At 39.8% G+C, this 17276-nt stretch overlaps 1 protein-coding gene across 4 annotated transcripts in view; it reads left to right on the top strand.

The window, feature by feature from the left end:
* The window catches only part of sfmbt2 (Scm like with four mbt domains 2), a 150189-nt gene that overhangs the window by 76695 nt on the left and 56218 nt on the right, over positions 1-17276 (top strand). For all 4 annotated transcript variants that reach the window (XM_069909548.1, XM_069909549.1, XM_069909551.1 and 1 more), the window contains 3 exons: positions 10900-11001; positions 11654-11801; positions 15736-15818. In XM_069909548.1, coding sequence (XP_069765649.1) covers positions 10900-11001; positions 11654-11801; positions 15736-15818 — 333 coding nt within the window. The remainder of the gene's footprint in view (positions 1-10899; positions 11002-11653; positions 11802-15735; positions 15819-17276) is intronic.

Genomic DNA, 17276 nt, shown 5'->3' with positions numbered 1-17276 from the left:
CAAGGCTGGTCCTTGCTTATGGCATATCAATTTTATTAACAGAAGAAGCCACCTTTACTGACCAGTGGGATAAGTTGCACCATCTGTTACACTAGTAGGGTGGAGCCAATCTACATTCATAACCAATAGCAAGCAGTCAGCAGAATACTACACTCTCCACGACAGAGTTGTTGATGTGCAGTGGAGGATGGTTGTTCCTGGTCCTCCTAAAGTCCATGATCATCCCCTTCTTGTCTACGTTGAGACTCAGGTTGTTATTCTCACACCTTTTCACGAGATTTTCCACCTCCACGCTGTAGAACCACTCGTTGTTGTTGATGAGGCCCAACTACTAAAGGACTGTAAAAGAAGAAAGCAGTATTAGCCCTCAATGTGTTGGAATGTATCATTGAAACTGTTCCACAACCCTGTCATGAGTACGTGCAAGTGATTGGAAATCAGCACTCATTGTTATTCCATTGGACAACTGTGGTTAGCCTACCGGTTAATGCAACACTATTTCTGAGGCAGTGACCCGTGTTCAAATCTGGCGCTGTCTGTAAGGAGTTTGTACGTTCTCCCCATGTCTGCATGGGTATCTTCCCACCCTCCAAAAATGTCTGTGGTTGTTGGTTAATGGGGGTATTTGGGTGGCATGGCCTAGAAATGCCCGTTAGCGTGCTGTATGTCTTTTTTAAAAAATTCATGGGCAAATGGAACTGAATTCTGGATTTTAAAAATGCTTATTTGCACATTTAGTGAGTTTTTTAAATTAATGGTGATAAATGCGGAACTTAATGAGGCTAATGTATAAAAGCAAAACCATTTCCCTGTTCTAAAGCAACACTTTATTTCTAGAGTTTAGCATTTACAGTATGTGTAAAAATGGAAAATGCTGGGAACACTGCATGCACATTTTGTTGTGGATATCAGTGACTATCGGTCGTTAAGCACGTGATGGAAGAATTTCCAAGAAACCTAGTCATTCACCTTGGATATGTTTAGTGGGGGAGAAAAATTGCAACTGTTCTTGGAAATATGCAGTAAATGTTCTAGATGTGGTTTGAGTAAAAATGCTCTTGTAGTCATGGTGTTCTGCAGTAAATTGATTTGTATCCTAGCACAAGAGGCTTGTGCAGTCAGTCTACTTGCCAAGCTACACTTTCATCTTGACATTCTGCCAGTTTTGGTTTCATTTTGTTCCCGCTATAATTACATGTGGGATGTTAGAAAAAAAAAGTTTTCTCAGCATTTTTGAAAATGCTACTGTTGACAAATTAGCGATAATACATAGGAGCAGAAATAAGCCATTCAGCCCATCGAGTCTGCCCTACCATTTTATCGTGATCTCAATCATTTTCCCACTCACTCCACTGCCTGGCCTCCCCATCACCTTTGATGCCCTGGCTAATCAAGAATCTTATCAATTTCTGCCTTAATTGCACCCAATGACCTGACCTCCACAACAAATCCCACAGATTCACTGCCCTCTGGCTAAAGAAATTTCTCCACATCTCTGTTCTAAGCAGATGCCCTACAATCCTGTAGTTGATCTAGAAGTGAGGTGCAAAAGATAAATGCCATTTTATTTGAACGATTTTCAATGGTTATGAAAATTTGAACGATTTTCAATGGTCATGTAAATTCAGCTCCTTCCGATATGTGTATTTATGCCAACATGTGAATTCCTTTAGAGTAATGGATCCAGTTCTATTTTATTTAAATGTACTCATTTGTTCAGTTTGCAGTTAGAATTTGTATTAACATCCAATATGTCCCACAACTTGTAAAATATCTGCAGAACTGTAGTTACTTTCCTTTGTGTAATTGGATGGAATGTTTCAGAGAGTACAATCCATGCCAATTTTGCTTTTTGCTAAAAGTTGATAAATATTAAATTTCCACTTGTTTTGACAATTTATAACCCTATATTTTAGTTTGAGAAGAAATGAAATGCACCAAATACAAACTTCAGAAGAATGTGTGTTGTTGAAAGCCATGAACAAATGTCCTGGCCAAAAACTTCGAATGACAATGTCACCACTGGTATAGGACTTCTCCAAAGCATTTGATAACATGCTCCACCAAAGATTACTTAAGATTTTAAAATGGATTCATTAAAGTGGAGCTCTCTCTAAGATGGACGTGAAGCACAGCGCCTGACCTGTTTTTACAAAATGCTAAACTGCCAGCTCGATATCGACGACCAATCCTACACCGAACCCAAGCCTGCTAGGGGTAGACGAGGGCACGCAGCCCAATTTGTAGTGCCATCTTCCAAGACAGATGTGTACAGCAATTCATTCTTCCCCCGTTCAATTAAAGCAAGGAATAATCTTCACTTGATCATCCTCACACAACCAGGCCCAATTATATTTAAGGCAGGTCTTCTTCAAAGATCTCCTCCTTAAGCACACCCTCCCCCACCTCCAGTTTAAATTCCATACAGGATATTTTGGAGGACCAAGAAACACCAGGAAAAAAAATCCCTCAGAACATTCAAGCCGTTTTAAGTTTCAATAGATGGAAAATATATTTAAAGTTTCAAGTTAACATATTTCAAGACAATTGTAATTTTTAAAATAATTTCAGTGAAAAAGCAGAATTTTATGAGACATCAAGTCCCAGTAGCTTTTTCTTTGATGAATGTGCTATCATAGTTTATTATGTGAAGAACAGTTCTGGGAATGTTCAACAGTTCTGGGAATGTTAAACAGTTCTGGGGATGTTGAACAGTTCACTTAATCTCTGTTCCATTTTACAAAAAAATGTTGTGGTTGATTTTTCTTTGTTGTGGCGAGTAATTTGGCAAGTCCTTTCCAGTGCTCTCAAGATGTTGTTGAAAAATCAAAGCAATTAACTGGGTTATGGAGGTAATTATAGGCTACGCCAGTTGTCCGTGAATAGGTCCGCTTCTGAAGATTCGCACTGTTACTGATGCTCCTTTGATTTCAATTATCAGGCTTTTCATGGGCATTAGTTTCTGTGCCCTTTTAAATGCAAAGCCACTTGACCAGCAATGTAGGGTAAATCCACAAAGTTCAGATCAAGATTGATGAATTTCAGAGAAGAAGCCTTTCCTCCTCTGTGACTGAAAAAAAATTAACCCTTCGCCTAGCTTCTGTTTGCCTGTGCAACACCTCCTTTAATTTGTACACATGTTTTTACCATGCTAAATACATAATAAATTGTTGAACTGGGAATATTTGTTTAAAGGATATCTTGCAACAAGCTCCCAAGAGGAGCCAGTCAAGGGATTTAAAGGGCAACACAGTTAGAGCAGCATTATTACAGCGCCAGCGACCCAGGTTCAAATCCACCGCTGTCTGTGAGGAGTTTGTGCGTTCTCCCCGAGTCTGTGTGGGTTTTTTCCAAGCACTCTGGTCTCCTCCCACCCTCCAACACATACCGGAGCTAGTAGGTCATTTGGGTTGTTGGGGCATTTGGGCTCGTGGACTGAGCCGTATGTCGACATTTAAATTCTAAATTTAAAAGAAGTCTTGTTCAATGGCAAATCTGGGTGCTCTACGTGTGTGTGCACTTGCCCCTTGTAGCCTTGGAGAATGGCAGAATCCAAATAACTGGGGCCACTTACTTTATTTTAAAAGATTAATTCAGCAAAAAAGCATTTTCACAGCATCATTTAAGGTATAAAGGTAAAAGTGGACTGTGTATAATTATTACAGAGCAAAGTTTCGGACATGTATTCTGATTTTGTAATATAAACTAGATTCAAGATTCCTTTATTGTCACATAACAGTACAGAACATGTAATATTACAGGAAGTTGCCTTCTGCCTGCCGTCAGGCAAAGAGACACCATTAGTGTTGCCTGGCACCCGAAGCAAAAGAGACTCCCTTCAGAGTCATTGTGTGTCTGTGGATTCGCCTCCAGACTCCACTTTAATCCATTGGTGTCCCGAGCTCCAGATCCAAACCTCTGGCACGATCATGAAGCCGTCAACACCCGAGGCCATTTGGGGCCGCTTCTTGCCCTCAGCACCCTCTTGAATCCTGGCTCTGATACCTGATTCCTGTAAGCCGGTGCAGATACCCTGATGGCGAGGTGCCTGCAGTCTGTGTGTCCCACAGCTACTGAGCCCCTCGCTTGTCTGCTGTCATGGCTACTGACCTGAAGGGTTATATGCTTTGCTTCCCCTTCTCAACTGGGAGCGTTTTCCCTGGTTATGGTGTCCTGTGCCGGTCCACTGCTCTCCCAGAGGTGCCGCCATCTTGGGCACAAACCCAGAGGTTGCAGGGTTTCAAAATAAAATGCTATCTGCTCCTTTAACACGTTGCTTGAAGTCTGTATGGAGCCATTAGCATTAGGACTGGGTGGTTTAACCCTTCATAATCTCCTCTCTGCTCTCCCAGGTGTGCAACAGCAGCAAGATTGCCGTTACATTTCTTTTAGATGCAGGGAAATGGATATAAGACTGTGGTGAGGAGGAATTACTTCTCCCAGTGAGAAGTGAACCTATAGAATTATCTGCCCACTGAAACAATACCGGCTGCAACATTAAATGTATTTAAGACACATAGATTTGGGCGCAATAAGGGTTATGGGGAACAAGTGATTCTCACCCTTTTTCTTTCCACTTGCATCCCATTTTAAGTAATCCCTATGCCATCGGGGATCTGTGATTAGTAAGGGATTGTTTAAGGTGGGATGTGAGTGGGAAGGGAAGGTTGAGAATCACTGCTCTAGACCCAATTGTTACTGAAATATTTGGCTTGAGAAAAATTGGCCCATTTCCTTTGGAGTTATGAAACCGTGCACATCATGATCAATTAAAGACGATTAAAACAGTGGTTTTCAAACTTTTTCTTTCTGCCCACATTACCCCTTACTAATCACGGAGCACTGATGGCAGAGGGAATATTTAAAGTGGAAAGGAAAAGGTTGAGAACCACTGTGGTAAATGGAGTTCTGTCCATGGCTGGATCAGCCATTGAATTACAAAGCAAGCCTGATGGGACAGAAGGACTCCTTCTGCTCCCAGATCTCACATAAACATTCTGTGAATGCTCTGGCAAATAAAATGCAAGCAAATGAAAGCCTCAAAAATTGTCCAAGACCAGGATCCACATGGATATTTTTAAGGCATTGGCGCTACTCCATTCATCCACAAAGTGATTTGCTTTTTCATTGCCTCAGGTGCCCCCACTTCCAAAACCTGTCACGAGGCCGTTACATTGATGCGTTTCTGGCACATCCCAGTGAATGCACTAGAATAAATAAGTTATTTTAATTTCACCTGGCTCTTAGCTCTTGCATGTGTACATCATTCTGGATTGTGAGGTGATCTGGAACTTTAAAACAGAAAATATTCAGTGAGTGCTCCATGGGGAAGAAATACCAATACAGATTTGTGAATGAATTAGACAATGCTAAAAGAAAATTTGAGAGTTAAGGTGCAGAGACAGGGGCTTCACTTGCAGAAAGAGGGATCTATGAAAATAACAACACTGGTGGATAGCTTAGTGAAGGAGCCCTTTAGCGACTTGCCTTCATAGGCAAGAGTCAGCACATTATGTTACATTTGTACAAAACATTAGTCTTTATTTGGCATCTTGTGTACAGTTTTGGTTACCATATGATAGGAAAAAATGGGGCAGCAATCGAAAGAGTGAAGAAGAGATTACCCAGGATGTTGCCCACAAGAGATTGAATAACCTGGACTAACTGTCACTGGAATGTAGGAGGCTTGGTATGACCTTGCAGAGGCTTAATGAAATTACGAGGATAAAACGGTTAGAGTATTTGTCTCGGGGCAGTAGAGGCTTGAACATTCATTCTCAATGGTGGTGGGGGGGGGGGGGGGTGCCTCAGCTTATTATGGCTCCGGTCTCTCTGAGGCTAGAGCCTCCAACACTCTCTACCGATTCTTAATGGGGGCCCCAATTTAAGTAAAAGCTTTGTTTTCTTTTCACCTCGCGTAACAATTTTTTTTCTTCATTTTTTTTGCCTACTCGGTAGGAGAGAAGTTGGGAAGAAACCAGAACTTGGCTGCTTCACAGGGAAGGGCACCCATGAACTTTGAGTCTGGGGTGGGGGGGGCATAGCCGATAAAAGGTTGAGAAAACAGCTGCTCTAAAACTAAGGCGAGAGGGGAGAAATTTAAAGAAATGTTAAGGTTAAGTGTTTTGCAAGCTGCTAGAAGATGTGGTGAAGGCACTCATGGTGATGACGTTTAAAGACCTAAAGGTCCGTGGCCAGGAAAGAAGTAAAGGGATAAAGATGGAATGTAGGCAAATGGGGCTTGCTTAGACAGGCATCATGGTCAGTATGGACCAGTTTGACCAGAGGAGCTTTTTGCTGTGCTCGACTTTTCTATGGATCTTTTCTTATGATACTTGAGTGTTTGCTATCGGTAAAACGTCTACAGCCCAAAGATTGTTGGAGCCTGGACAATGTCCTGTATTTCCCTGGGTATGCATATGACATCAATTATAGGGTGAGGATCCAGCTTTGACTCAGTAATGCCAAATAAATTAGACTTCTAGAGGCCCTCTCTTTGCTTTTTAAGAAAAACACAATGGATATTCATTAAAATCTTTTCATGTATTTAGGAAGGCACTTGTGGATAAATTTCTGATGTTGGAGAGCATTAACTGATTCTTCAATTGCAGTGACTGAATTTTTAGGTGCTGAAATATCTCCACACTTTGCTGGAGTCCTGTGAATTCTGAATTCACTCTGGAGTCTTTGATTAAGAGTCTGAATTGCTGATATTTATCCTGGTCTCTGGCCATGTTACATCACAGTATGTAATCTCCAGTGTTTTGCTTGCAATTGAGTTGTTTGATGTGAGTTTTGTGCATTGTTATTTGTGGGTGGATGGGGGTCAGCAAATCCTGAGCATACAGTCCCATTTAAAAAAAAACTTTGTCAAAAGGAATCAGTTTTAAGAAGCAGATCTAGAAAGATTAAGGCCAGAAGCAGCCACAAGTATTGGGCAGCCATTCTCAATCTTCAGATTTTGGCTCTGGCCCCCTTCGGACCTTGCTTAAAGTTTATGGATCCCCTTCCCTGTGAGGCAGTGAAGTTTAGTTGGTTTCTTCTGTACCTCTACCAACTAAATAAAAAACATTTATGATTTTAGACTGTGGCCCTCCTTATAAATAGAAGGTCCAATGCGTTATACTTTTGCGACTTTGATTCAATAAAGAGTCGCTTGAAAGTTAAATGAGACACTTCTATCCAGACAATTATATCCGGATATATCTAATCTTTTATTTAACACGTAAACTTGAAATTATCTTCTTTAACGTTGACATAAAATATTCATAAATAACCTTTGCATTGATGCTCCGTGAATACAAACTAACATTAGTGCTAATATCAACAAAAGTTCATAGTTTGGAACAGAAAATTGATAGAAGAAACTCTTTGGTTTGGATTGATATTAAAAGTTATATGGCGTCCATCTTGGAAATGCCTCGAGTTGGGGCCATTTTGTAATCCACATCTATCCTCCATGAGTATTGGCCAAAGAAGGATTTAAATGCCTTATAATCACGTTGGTGAACCCATTTCTTGAAAATCAGCGATCACTACTTTCCACAACAGAATATGTCATTCCCCCTCCCCCCCGCCCAGAGTTCGACACAATTGCAATGGTTAGTTTAGTTGGACCTTCTGAGAAATATGGTGTTTCCAGTTTTGGAATGTGGCACATTTCAGTCCATTGGCGCACCCAGGGTGCCGTTCCCTGTTCCACGTTAGGAGTATTTTTTTCAGGACAATTGGAGTCACAGGGTTAAACAGCAGAGAATCAGGCACTTCAGCCCATCCTTCCTACCCCAACCATCATGTCTACCAATACTAATTATTTTCACCTCACGTAAACATTTTTAAAAATGTAGTTGGTAGGAGAGAAGCTGGGAAGAAACCAGAACTTGGCTGCTTCACAGGGAAGGGGGCCCATGAACTTTGTGTCCTTCAGGGGCCATAGCCAAAAAAAGGTTGAGAACGGCTGCCCTGCAAGTTTCAGGCGAGGAGAAATTTGAAGGAATCTTCTATTACACAAGCAATGAGAGCAAGTGTGGGGTATTTGGCCCGTTGAGCCTCTTCTGCCTTTTTATAAGGTCTGGCCCTGGACTCAGCTCCACTGATCCTCCTGTCGGCCACAACACTAAATTCCCTGGGCTAAATTCCCTCTATCTGTGTAATATAATACATCCTAATGAGGCAGCCTTTTCTGTTTAATTTAGCGGCTCATTGCGAAGAACCGTGGAGTTTTATAGCACAGAAGCTCTATCCATGGGCAGCATGGTTTGCGTAGCTGTTAGCACATCACTGTCACAGTGCTGGCAGTTGGGACAACCATTCAAATCTGGTGCTGTCTGCAAGAAGTTTGCACATTCTTGCCGAGTCTGGGTCGGTTTCCTCCGAGTGCTCTGGTTTTCTTCCACCCTTCAAAAAAAACTGCTCGGGATGGGGGGTGTGGTAGGTCATTTGGGCAGCACGGGATTGTGGGGCTGTTACCATGCTGTATGTCTAAAAACCAGGCCCTTTGGCCCAACTTAGTTGGAAGGGACTTGCCTTAGCAACCACGTTGGGCGGAAGTATCAATCATTCTTTATTTGAACAATTTACCGCTTGAATTTCCTTCAAACCTAAATCCTCTCACCTTAAACCTTTGCCCATCTAGTTTTGGACAGCCTTACCTTGGGAAACTGACTGGTTATGGCACTCCATTCAGACAAACACTTCGCAAATTTCCCAGCTACAAGTTTAGTGACCCGCCTGGTTTAATCCACCAAGTGAAACTGTTCTTTGTGTTTGAGTTTTTGTTAAGAGATTATAAATGTCTTTGTAAATCAGTTTAGTGTGTAATACAATATTAGGAGGACGTATTGAACCCAACCTTTCCAACTAGAAAGAAAATATTTTACTCCAGTTCTCTGCTCTTCACCTTGCTATGGATGCAATGTCGCTTTTTTCCTATCCTGGATTACTTTGGATCAGCTCTATCCAACATTTCCAATATTTAAAAGACGCTTTAGGAATTATGCAGTGTCTCATTACAAAGGAGAGTTCATATTGCCAATTTTTCTAAGTTGAATGCAGATGTTTTTTTTTAAAGAAAGTCTTTATTGGAATATAGCCGGAACTGCAAGTGGAAGCCTTCAGAAAGAACTGATTTTGCAATTGTAATTGTGTACTGTTGCGGACAATTTCGAGATTATAAATGAAATGCTGTTCGTCTCCAAGTGTTGGAAGTAAATGTTAATGTGTGGTATATGATATTAGGTTTTATTAAAATTATAAATAAAAAATGTTTTCTTTAACCACACTTTTGATTGTCTGTTCCTTTGTGTATTTAAATATTACGATTTTAAAATTTATTTGAGCGTTTGTTAATTTTTATTTTTGTGCAGAGATTTAAAGTTTAAATTTTAAAATTTAGATGTACAGCATGGTAACAGGCCATTTCGGCCCAATCAACCTACAAGCCCCAGCATGGTGGGAGGAAGCCCACGCAGACACAGGGAGAATGTACAAGCTCCTCACAGTGTGGGACTCGAATCCAAGTCCAGATCGCAGGCACTGTACCAGCATTGCGTTAACCGCTACGCTAATGGGTCAACTCTGAATATGTTTAGAAATTATCTCCACAAAGAATTACTGAGAAGAAAATTACGTATTTTGACTTTTACCCTCCCCATGCCAAATATTCCCAGTTATATTTCAACACTTACTCTTGCAATAAAAATAAAACCATCTGTCTGCCTACCCTGCCCATGCACGTCTCCATGTTGATTTTTCAGCTTTCTTTGTAGAGTAACCTTAGTTTGGGTTGTTTCGCATGGCGGGAGAGTCCAGGACAAGAGGGCACAACTTCAGGATTGAAAGGTGTCCCTTCAGAACAGAGATGTGGAGGAATTTCTTCTGCCAGAGGGAGGTGTATCTATGGAATTTGTTGCCACAGGTGATTGTGAAGGCCAGGTCATTGGGGGTATTTAAAGCAGAGATTGATAGGCTCTTGATTAGCCAGGGCATCAAAGGTTATGGGGAGAAGACCGGGCAGTGGGGCTGAGTGGGAAAATGGATCAGCTCATGATGAATGGTGGGGCAGACTCAATGGGCTGAATGGCCTATTTTCTGCTCCTATGTCTTCTGGTCATATTAGTGAGAAACCTTAACTTGAGCTGGGAGCAGATTGCCAGGACCAGTGCATTTAAAATCAATGGAGGAAGATGTTTGTGCCTGATCTCAAGAGTATGGAAATGTAGCCATTGGGCCATGGCCCAGAGATTTAGTTTGTCATAGATGAATACAGATGCAATGAAAGTCTTGCCTGTTGCAATTTTCCAGGTATATAAAACCCACATAAATTTTAAAAAATATATAAAAGGAATAGGAAAGCATAATAAATATTCACAGTTGGTTCTAGTATAAACAAAAATGGTCTGAGGCAGTTATCATTAACAGATCTTGGAATAGGAAGGGTAGTTTGGGGAGATACAAGAGTCTAATAGCTGTTAGAATGAAACTACTCTTGAATTTGGAGCTGCCAATTAACTTAATGTTTAACACTAACCTCTTCGGCCCTTTTTCTGCCTCCCATTTGAAATAAGCTCTCTGACAAAAGGTCTTCAACCTGCAATGTTGAATCTGTTACTCTCTCTCCACAGATACTGCTAAGTGTTTCTGCTTTTATTTCAAATTTCCAGTATCTTCTGGGTTTTTTAAAAGTATATATATTTTCCTTTACCTGCTTCCAGGAAATGCATTCAAGAGGGTCTCACTCCATATGTGCACCCACAGGTGCCTTGTGGTTAGCTTAAGGTGGTATGCTAGTGGAAAGCAAATGGTTGAGAAACTCTGCACATATGTTATGTCCTATCAAAGCCTCGTATCTGAGCTTGGAAGGGCCAAACTTGATGGTCTGTCTTTTTGTAAACCTTGCAGGACCAGCCTGATGTAAGGACTCACTGCTTCACTGTGGGCACGAAGTTGGAGGCGGTAGATCCAAGAGAACCCTTTTCCATTTGCCCAGCCACAGTGACCAAGGTGAGCACTGATAACTCTTTAATCAGTTGGATAAAAATATTCTGGAACATTCCAGAATTAAAATATTTGCTTTATTGCATCATTATTCTGCGTTGCCTAAAAAAAATACGGTTCTTTTAAAAAAAAAAGCTACTGGCTCCAAAACTTTGGAAAACTGGTCCACTAATTCTGGATAAAGGATTATGTTTCATTTTTTTTTTTTAAATGTAGTATTGTTGCATTAGCTTCTCACAAAGCAAGTTTTTCTTAGTTTATCCAAAACAAATGCGCTGCATTTTGTACTGGTTATTGGGGAAAATAACTAATTGTACATGAATAAAATAGATATTAGATGGTAATCAGAAATATTGAGTGAAACACAAAAGTCTGCTGACCTTAGACTGTAGTAAAAACACAAAGAAATGTTGGAGAAACTCAACCGGCCTCACAGCACCCATAGAAGGTAAAAGAACAATACCAATGTATTCTTCCTTGAAGGAAAAAGGGCTCAGGCCCAAAACATCAGTAAAAAAAATATTTACCTCCTGTGGACACTGTGAGACCAGCTGAGTTCCTCCAGCATCTCTGTGTGTTATTATTCATCTTGAGCCTACTTGAAGAAATCCCATGTAAAGTATTATGCTTGTTCAACATCCTGTGATTATTTCAACAGGTGTTTAATGATCAGTATTTTATGATCACCATTGACGACTTGAGGCCAGACGCGAGTGAAAACTCAATACTCTGTCATGCTGATTCACCAGGGATCCTACCGGTTCAGTGGTGCCTAAAAAATGGGGTCCATCTTACTCCCCCCAGAGGTTCGTATTTGTTTCTGAATCAGTACTTATTGTTGTGGACTCGACACAAAATTTGTAGTTTTGCAGAAGCGATACAGGTGCAAAATTGCTATAAATTACATTATTTTAAAAATAAATAAATTAGGGCAAAAGAAGGGAAAGTGAGGTGGTGTCCGTGGTTCGTTGTCCATTCAGATATCTGATGGCCGAAGGGAAGAAGCTGGTTTTGTAACCTTGTGTTTGTCTTTACGCTCCTGTACCTCATACCTGATGGTAGCAGTGAGAAGAGGGTGTGCCCTGGGAATTGATGGTCCTTGAGGATAGAGGCTGCTATCTTGAGGCACAGCCTCTGTAGAATTCCTCGATGGAGTGAAGACTGATGTCATGTTAGTGCAGTCTTTTCCCGTCCAGTACATTGGCACCTCGTGCCAGACAGTGACGTTACAAATCTCATCAGACTACTCATTAAGTATAGCTGTTGGTGAAACTTGCATCGATGTGGAGGCTCCATAATGGATCATCTGAGATGTTAACACCCAAGAAAGCAAACTGAAGTTGAAATTGTAGGACCAGATCATATTACATCTGTGCAATTCTTGCACTATTTTTGCAATGTGAGTATTGGCTGTTGCTTGGCAACAGTGGTTAAAGCAGAGCTCACACTATCGGTGATCATTGGTAATTCATGAATTCACATCCTGTGTGAATCAGCTGTCGGCAGTTTAATGTGCATTACAGTTGACTCATGAAGCACGACGTGTGGTTTTAACCTTTAAACTGGTTCACGTTATACTAACTGTACTAGTTTGCAGATTGTTAAAAGTTGTTATGCAAGCCTTTTAGACCATGCAGCTCTTCAAAAAGATGGGTAAATGTATAGAAATCAGCAGAATAAAATTACTTAATAGCTTTTTCAACACAGCAGACACTTCAGTTTGTGTTCCATGTGAGCATCTTTGAGTTCTTGCAATATGTCAGAAATTTAGACCTCGCCTCCCCTCTGCTGGATCTTGATAGCCAGCCTAACCCACCTGAGTTCCATAACCTAACTTTGTTCTCCAAATCACTATTCCCCTTTTCCAAAAAAAAGGTACAGTGCTCTCAAGAAGAGTGGAACTCACAGACTTGTGATCGAACCCCATGAAACATATTGCATTCTAGAGGCCTTGGTCTCCATGCATGTGATTCTGACTACTAATTGGATTGCCCCACAACGAGTTGGCATGAGCCAAATGACCTCACAATTTTGACACCAGGCTTTAAGGATCTTCCTGATCTTACTGGAGGATCTGGAGCTCAGGTTGCCGATGAATCGAACAGGAATCTGTGCTGGGGCAAATCCATGGACACTCGGTAGTGACTCTGAAGAGACTCTTTGTTACTTCTCTTTCTCTCTCGCAGTAAGGGTCACTGGGTGACACCAATGGCAACTCTTTGTGTTACTGCAGGCAGGAGACAATTTTGTGTAATATTACATGACAATAAAGGAATCTTGAAAGGAAAAAAACGTGGACAGTTTGTGATTATAGATTTGACTCTTAATACAAGGTCTTCTACACTAGCACCAGTTTATTTGTTGTTAAAAGCCTTGAATTTTGTGGGAAAGAAAATAAGTAATTTCTCATCAGCAACTTTTGGAATACGGCACACCTTCACTCAGCAAGTGTCGTTTCTTCTCTGTGAACAGATTTGTGACGTCCTCATTTTGCTTAGCCCTATGCACGCTGATGTGCAACACTTCTTTGTCGGAGCTCAAGGTACGGCCTCTCAATTGTGGTACATCGCACATCAGCAGCTTCCTGCAGGGATCTTTGGCACTGAACTTGCAATAACCATGGGGGTGTTAGCCTTAGCAGGCAGCAGGAAATGCAAGAAGCACACAGAGGACAGAGGATAAATGGACCAGGCTGCCAGAAGAAGTTGGAGGTGCAATTCCAATGATGGACAGTGCATGGATAGGAAAGGTTTGGAGGGAGTGAATCTCAACGCTGGAGAAACTCAGCAGGGCAAACAGTGTCCTTTATATAGCAAAGATAAATTGCGGAACTGACATTACGGGTTTGAGTCCTTCATCGAAGTATCTATGGGCAAATGGAACCAGCTAAGAAGACAGCTTGGTTGGAGAGATGAGTTGGGCCGAGGAGCCTGTTTATGTGCTGTGCTGTTTCTTTTTATTTTTGAAAATTTATTTTTCATTTGCATCAATACATACATATAATCCTTAATCATATAACAATACAATGTAATAAAAATGACACAAAATAATATATAAACTTTTTCTGTTCATCCCCTTCCCTCCCCCTCCAAAAGAAAAAGAGAGAAAAGAGAAAACACCTGAATTTATTTATCATTCACTATTTCTATATTCCTAACATATAATTCTATCCTCTACATATTAATTGGAAGAATTGGATGTTATGGATAATGTGAATGGACGCTTAGTGATTAAATCCATATTTTTCCAAATCACGTAAAAATTTTCAGGTTGATTCCTTAAATTGTAAGTAATCTTTTCCAATGGTATACAATTTTGCCATCTATCCAACAAAATTATCTGACTTCCATGTTACTGCCATACATTTCCGTGCCACCACTGTTGCTACACTCAAAAATTTTTGTTGATATTTGCCTAACTTCAATTTAATATCAGTGTCATATAAAGCAAAAATATTCTGGGATCTTTTGGTATCTGTATCTTCATAATTTGTCCCAATAATATATTCAAGTCTTCCCCAAATTTTCCCACTTTTTCACAAGACCAAACTGCACGTAATAAGGTTTCTGTTCCTTTGTTACATCTGAAACATTTGTCAGAACAATTTGAATCAAGTCCATGTAATTTATGCAGAGTGTAATTGGTGTAAAATATTATATTGTACCATTTGATATCTAACATTAATTATATTGGTTACACTCTCCTGGCACAATCTTGATCAGGCCTCATTATGAATTTGTATATTTAAATCTTTTTCCCATTTTTTCTGCATTGTGTCTTGTAACTTCTCAATTACAAGAAATAAATTTCTCAATAAATGTATATATTATTAAATACTCAAATAGGCTCTGTTCTGGATCTAAAATTTGTACCTAATTTCTTTTTTAAATATGATTTAAGCTGATAGGAAAAAAAATAGTTTTATTTGGTATATTTCTTTTTCATTTGTTCAAAGTCGAGAGAAATGATCCCAAGAAACAATCTTTTATCCTCTTTATCCCGTTATTGTTCCAGATATCAAAGAAAGGATTATTTAAAATAAAAGAAATAGGTGGATTCTGCTTTAATATCATCTTGGCTATTGGGTAGTTCTTAATTCCTCTTTCTTTAGGAATTCCATTCCATAATGTTTTAAAACTGGTACTCCTTTCAAATGTTCCTCGTTCCATTTATACAAAAAATGTTCTGGATTAGTTTCTCCTATGTTATTCATTTCAATCTGTACCCACACTGTCTTCTCCCCAATTTGATAACAGGATAGAAATCTTAATTGAGCTGCTTTATTATAATTTTTAAAATTCAGCAACCGAAATCCTCCCTGATCAAATTACCAAGTTAGTTTTTCCAAAGTTATCCTTGGCATTTTATCACGCCAAATACATTTTCTTACATTTTTATTTAATTCTTGAAAAAACTTCGTTGGAATAGGAATGGGTAATGACTGAAATAAATATTGCAACCTCGGAAAATTATTCATCTTTATACAACTTACCCTTCCTATTCAAGTTATTGGTAAATCTTTCCATCTCTTTAAATCTTCATTAATTTTTTTCGTAATGGTAGATAATTCAATTTGCTATTTCTGTGACCACTTTCTTATTCGAGTCAGAGCAGAAAAATTGCACGTGTATTGAAAGAATTGTGGCCCAGGGACAGCCCGAAATGTTAGAGTAGGATAGGAGAAGTAGAAAGTATTGATTTCTTTTTTGCTTATATTTGTGGTTTTTTTTAATATTGCAGGTTATCCTGGATTAGATTTTGACTGGGCTGATTATCTTAAACAGTGTGGGGCAGAGGCTCTGTCCCAGTGCTGCTTCCGAAATGTAAGTTTCCCTTGTGTGTTAAATACGCCGTTATGCAATAATTTCATTCAACAACAATTTATTGCTTCAAGTCAATTGGCATTTTAAATTTAAACACCAAATATCTGCAAATGTAATATGATTTGAGATATTGTGCTTATTTTATTTAACTGAATAAGATACAATATTTTTCCCTAAAGTAGGTGTAGAATTTTGCCTGGAGTCCTTGAGTTAAATTTGGTGTTTCCAACTATTAAAAAAAAAACTCCACCTCTTTGCTACAGGAATTTGCAAAAGATCAATTTGTTTAAAACGGGAGCGTCCTTCTTCATATTATGTTGTGTTGTCTTTTGCAAGATTGGCCAGTAATGGTAGGAAAGGGAATTGCTCAGAGGTAAGTTTGGGTAAGTTTGCAAGGTTGCTGAAGTCTTGGGTGCATCATTGAAAGAAGGCAGAATGAGAAGGGAAGTTCTATTTGCAACCTTACATCACCAAGTCCAGTCCCTCGTAAGACAGCTGTGTAAGCAAGTCAGCCCCAGGTAACTGGATGCAAAGTGGGAAGAACATTGTTTATCTTGGTGGGTTCCACAGCTGAAATTTATTCCAGATATCATACCTATTGTGATAAAAGTTTTATAGAACTTTATTAAAATGTATCTTTAAAAAACTTTATATGATTCCTTTATTATGAATCCACTTTTGTTATCAAGAGAACCAAAGAGATCCAGGAGGATCAGAGCCAGCACCACCAGGCTGAGGAACAGCTTCTTCCCACGGGCAGTGAGAATTCTGACCGACCAAAGGAACTGCTCACACTGACCATCCGAGACTCTCATATTCATGAAACCATATTTATTTATTTGTTTATATGAATACTTGTCCTGCATATGTATTATTTGTCGGTCTGTGTGTTATGTCTGGTTGTGTGTCTGTGTGTTTTGCACCGAGGTTGTACTTGTACCATCAGATAACAGTAAAATCGATCACGTAAACATCCTAGCAGTGTTTGATGTTTTCTCCTATTATTTCTTCCTATATGGGATTATCAACAGCTTCATAAGCCACTAAGATAACTCGAGTAAAGGAGAGCAGTTTGAGGAATTCTTCGGGAAAGTGAAGTGCAAAAACAGCCGATGCTGGAATCTTGAACAGATGAGGTTCTGGAGCAACTCAGCGATCTAAGGGCAGCATCCACGGGTAGAAACAGTCAGCATTTCGAGTTGGGACCATATATCAAGACTGAAGTAGGAAAGGGTGATGTCAAGTGTATCAAGGTGGAAATAAAATGGGGTAGGTCTAAAAGGTGTCAGGGTGCGACGGAGAAAATTGAGGAATCTAAGAACAGGACTAAATTTAAAAAAAAAAAGAGAGGAACAAAGTGAAGATGGGGGTTTCCTAAAATTAGGAAAGTCAGTGTTTATGCTGTAAGGTTTAAGGCTGTCCAGGAGGAATATGGGGTGTTGTTCCTTAGCTTTGCAT

Source organism: Narcine bancroftii, chromosome 13, assembly GCF_036971445.1.
Source record: "Narcine bancroftii isolate sNarBan1 chromosome 13, sNarBan1.hap1, whole genome shotgun sequence".
Taxonomy (NCBI): domain Eukaryota; kingdom Metazoa; phylum Chordata; class Chondrichthyes; order Torpediniformes; family Narcinidae; genus Narcine; species Narcine bancroftii.
Note: the sequence above shows the minus strand (reverse complement) of the source record. Positions and strands in the feature narration are given on the sequence as shown.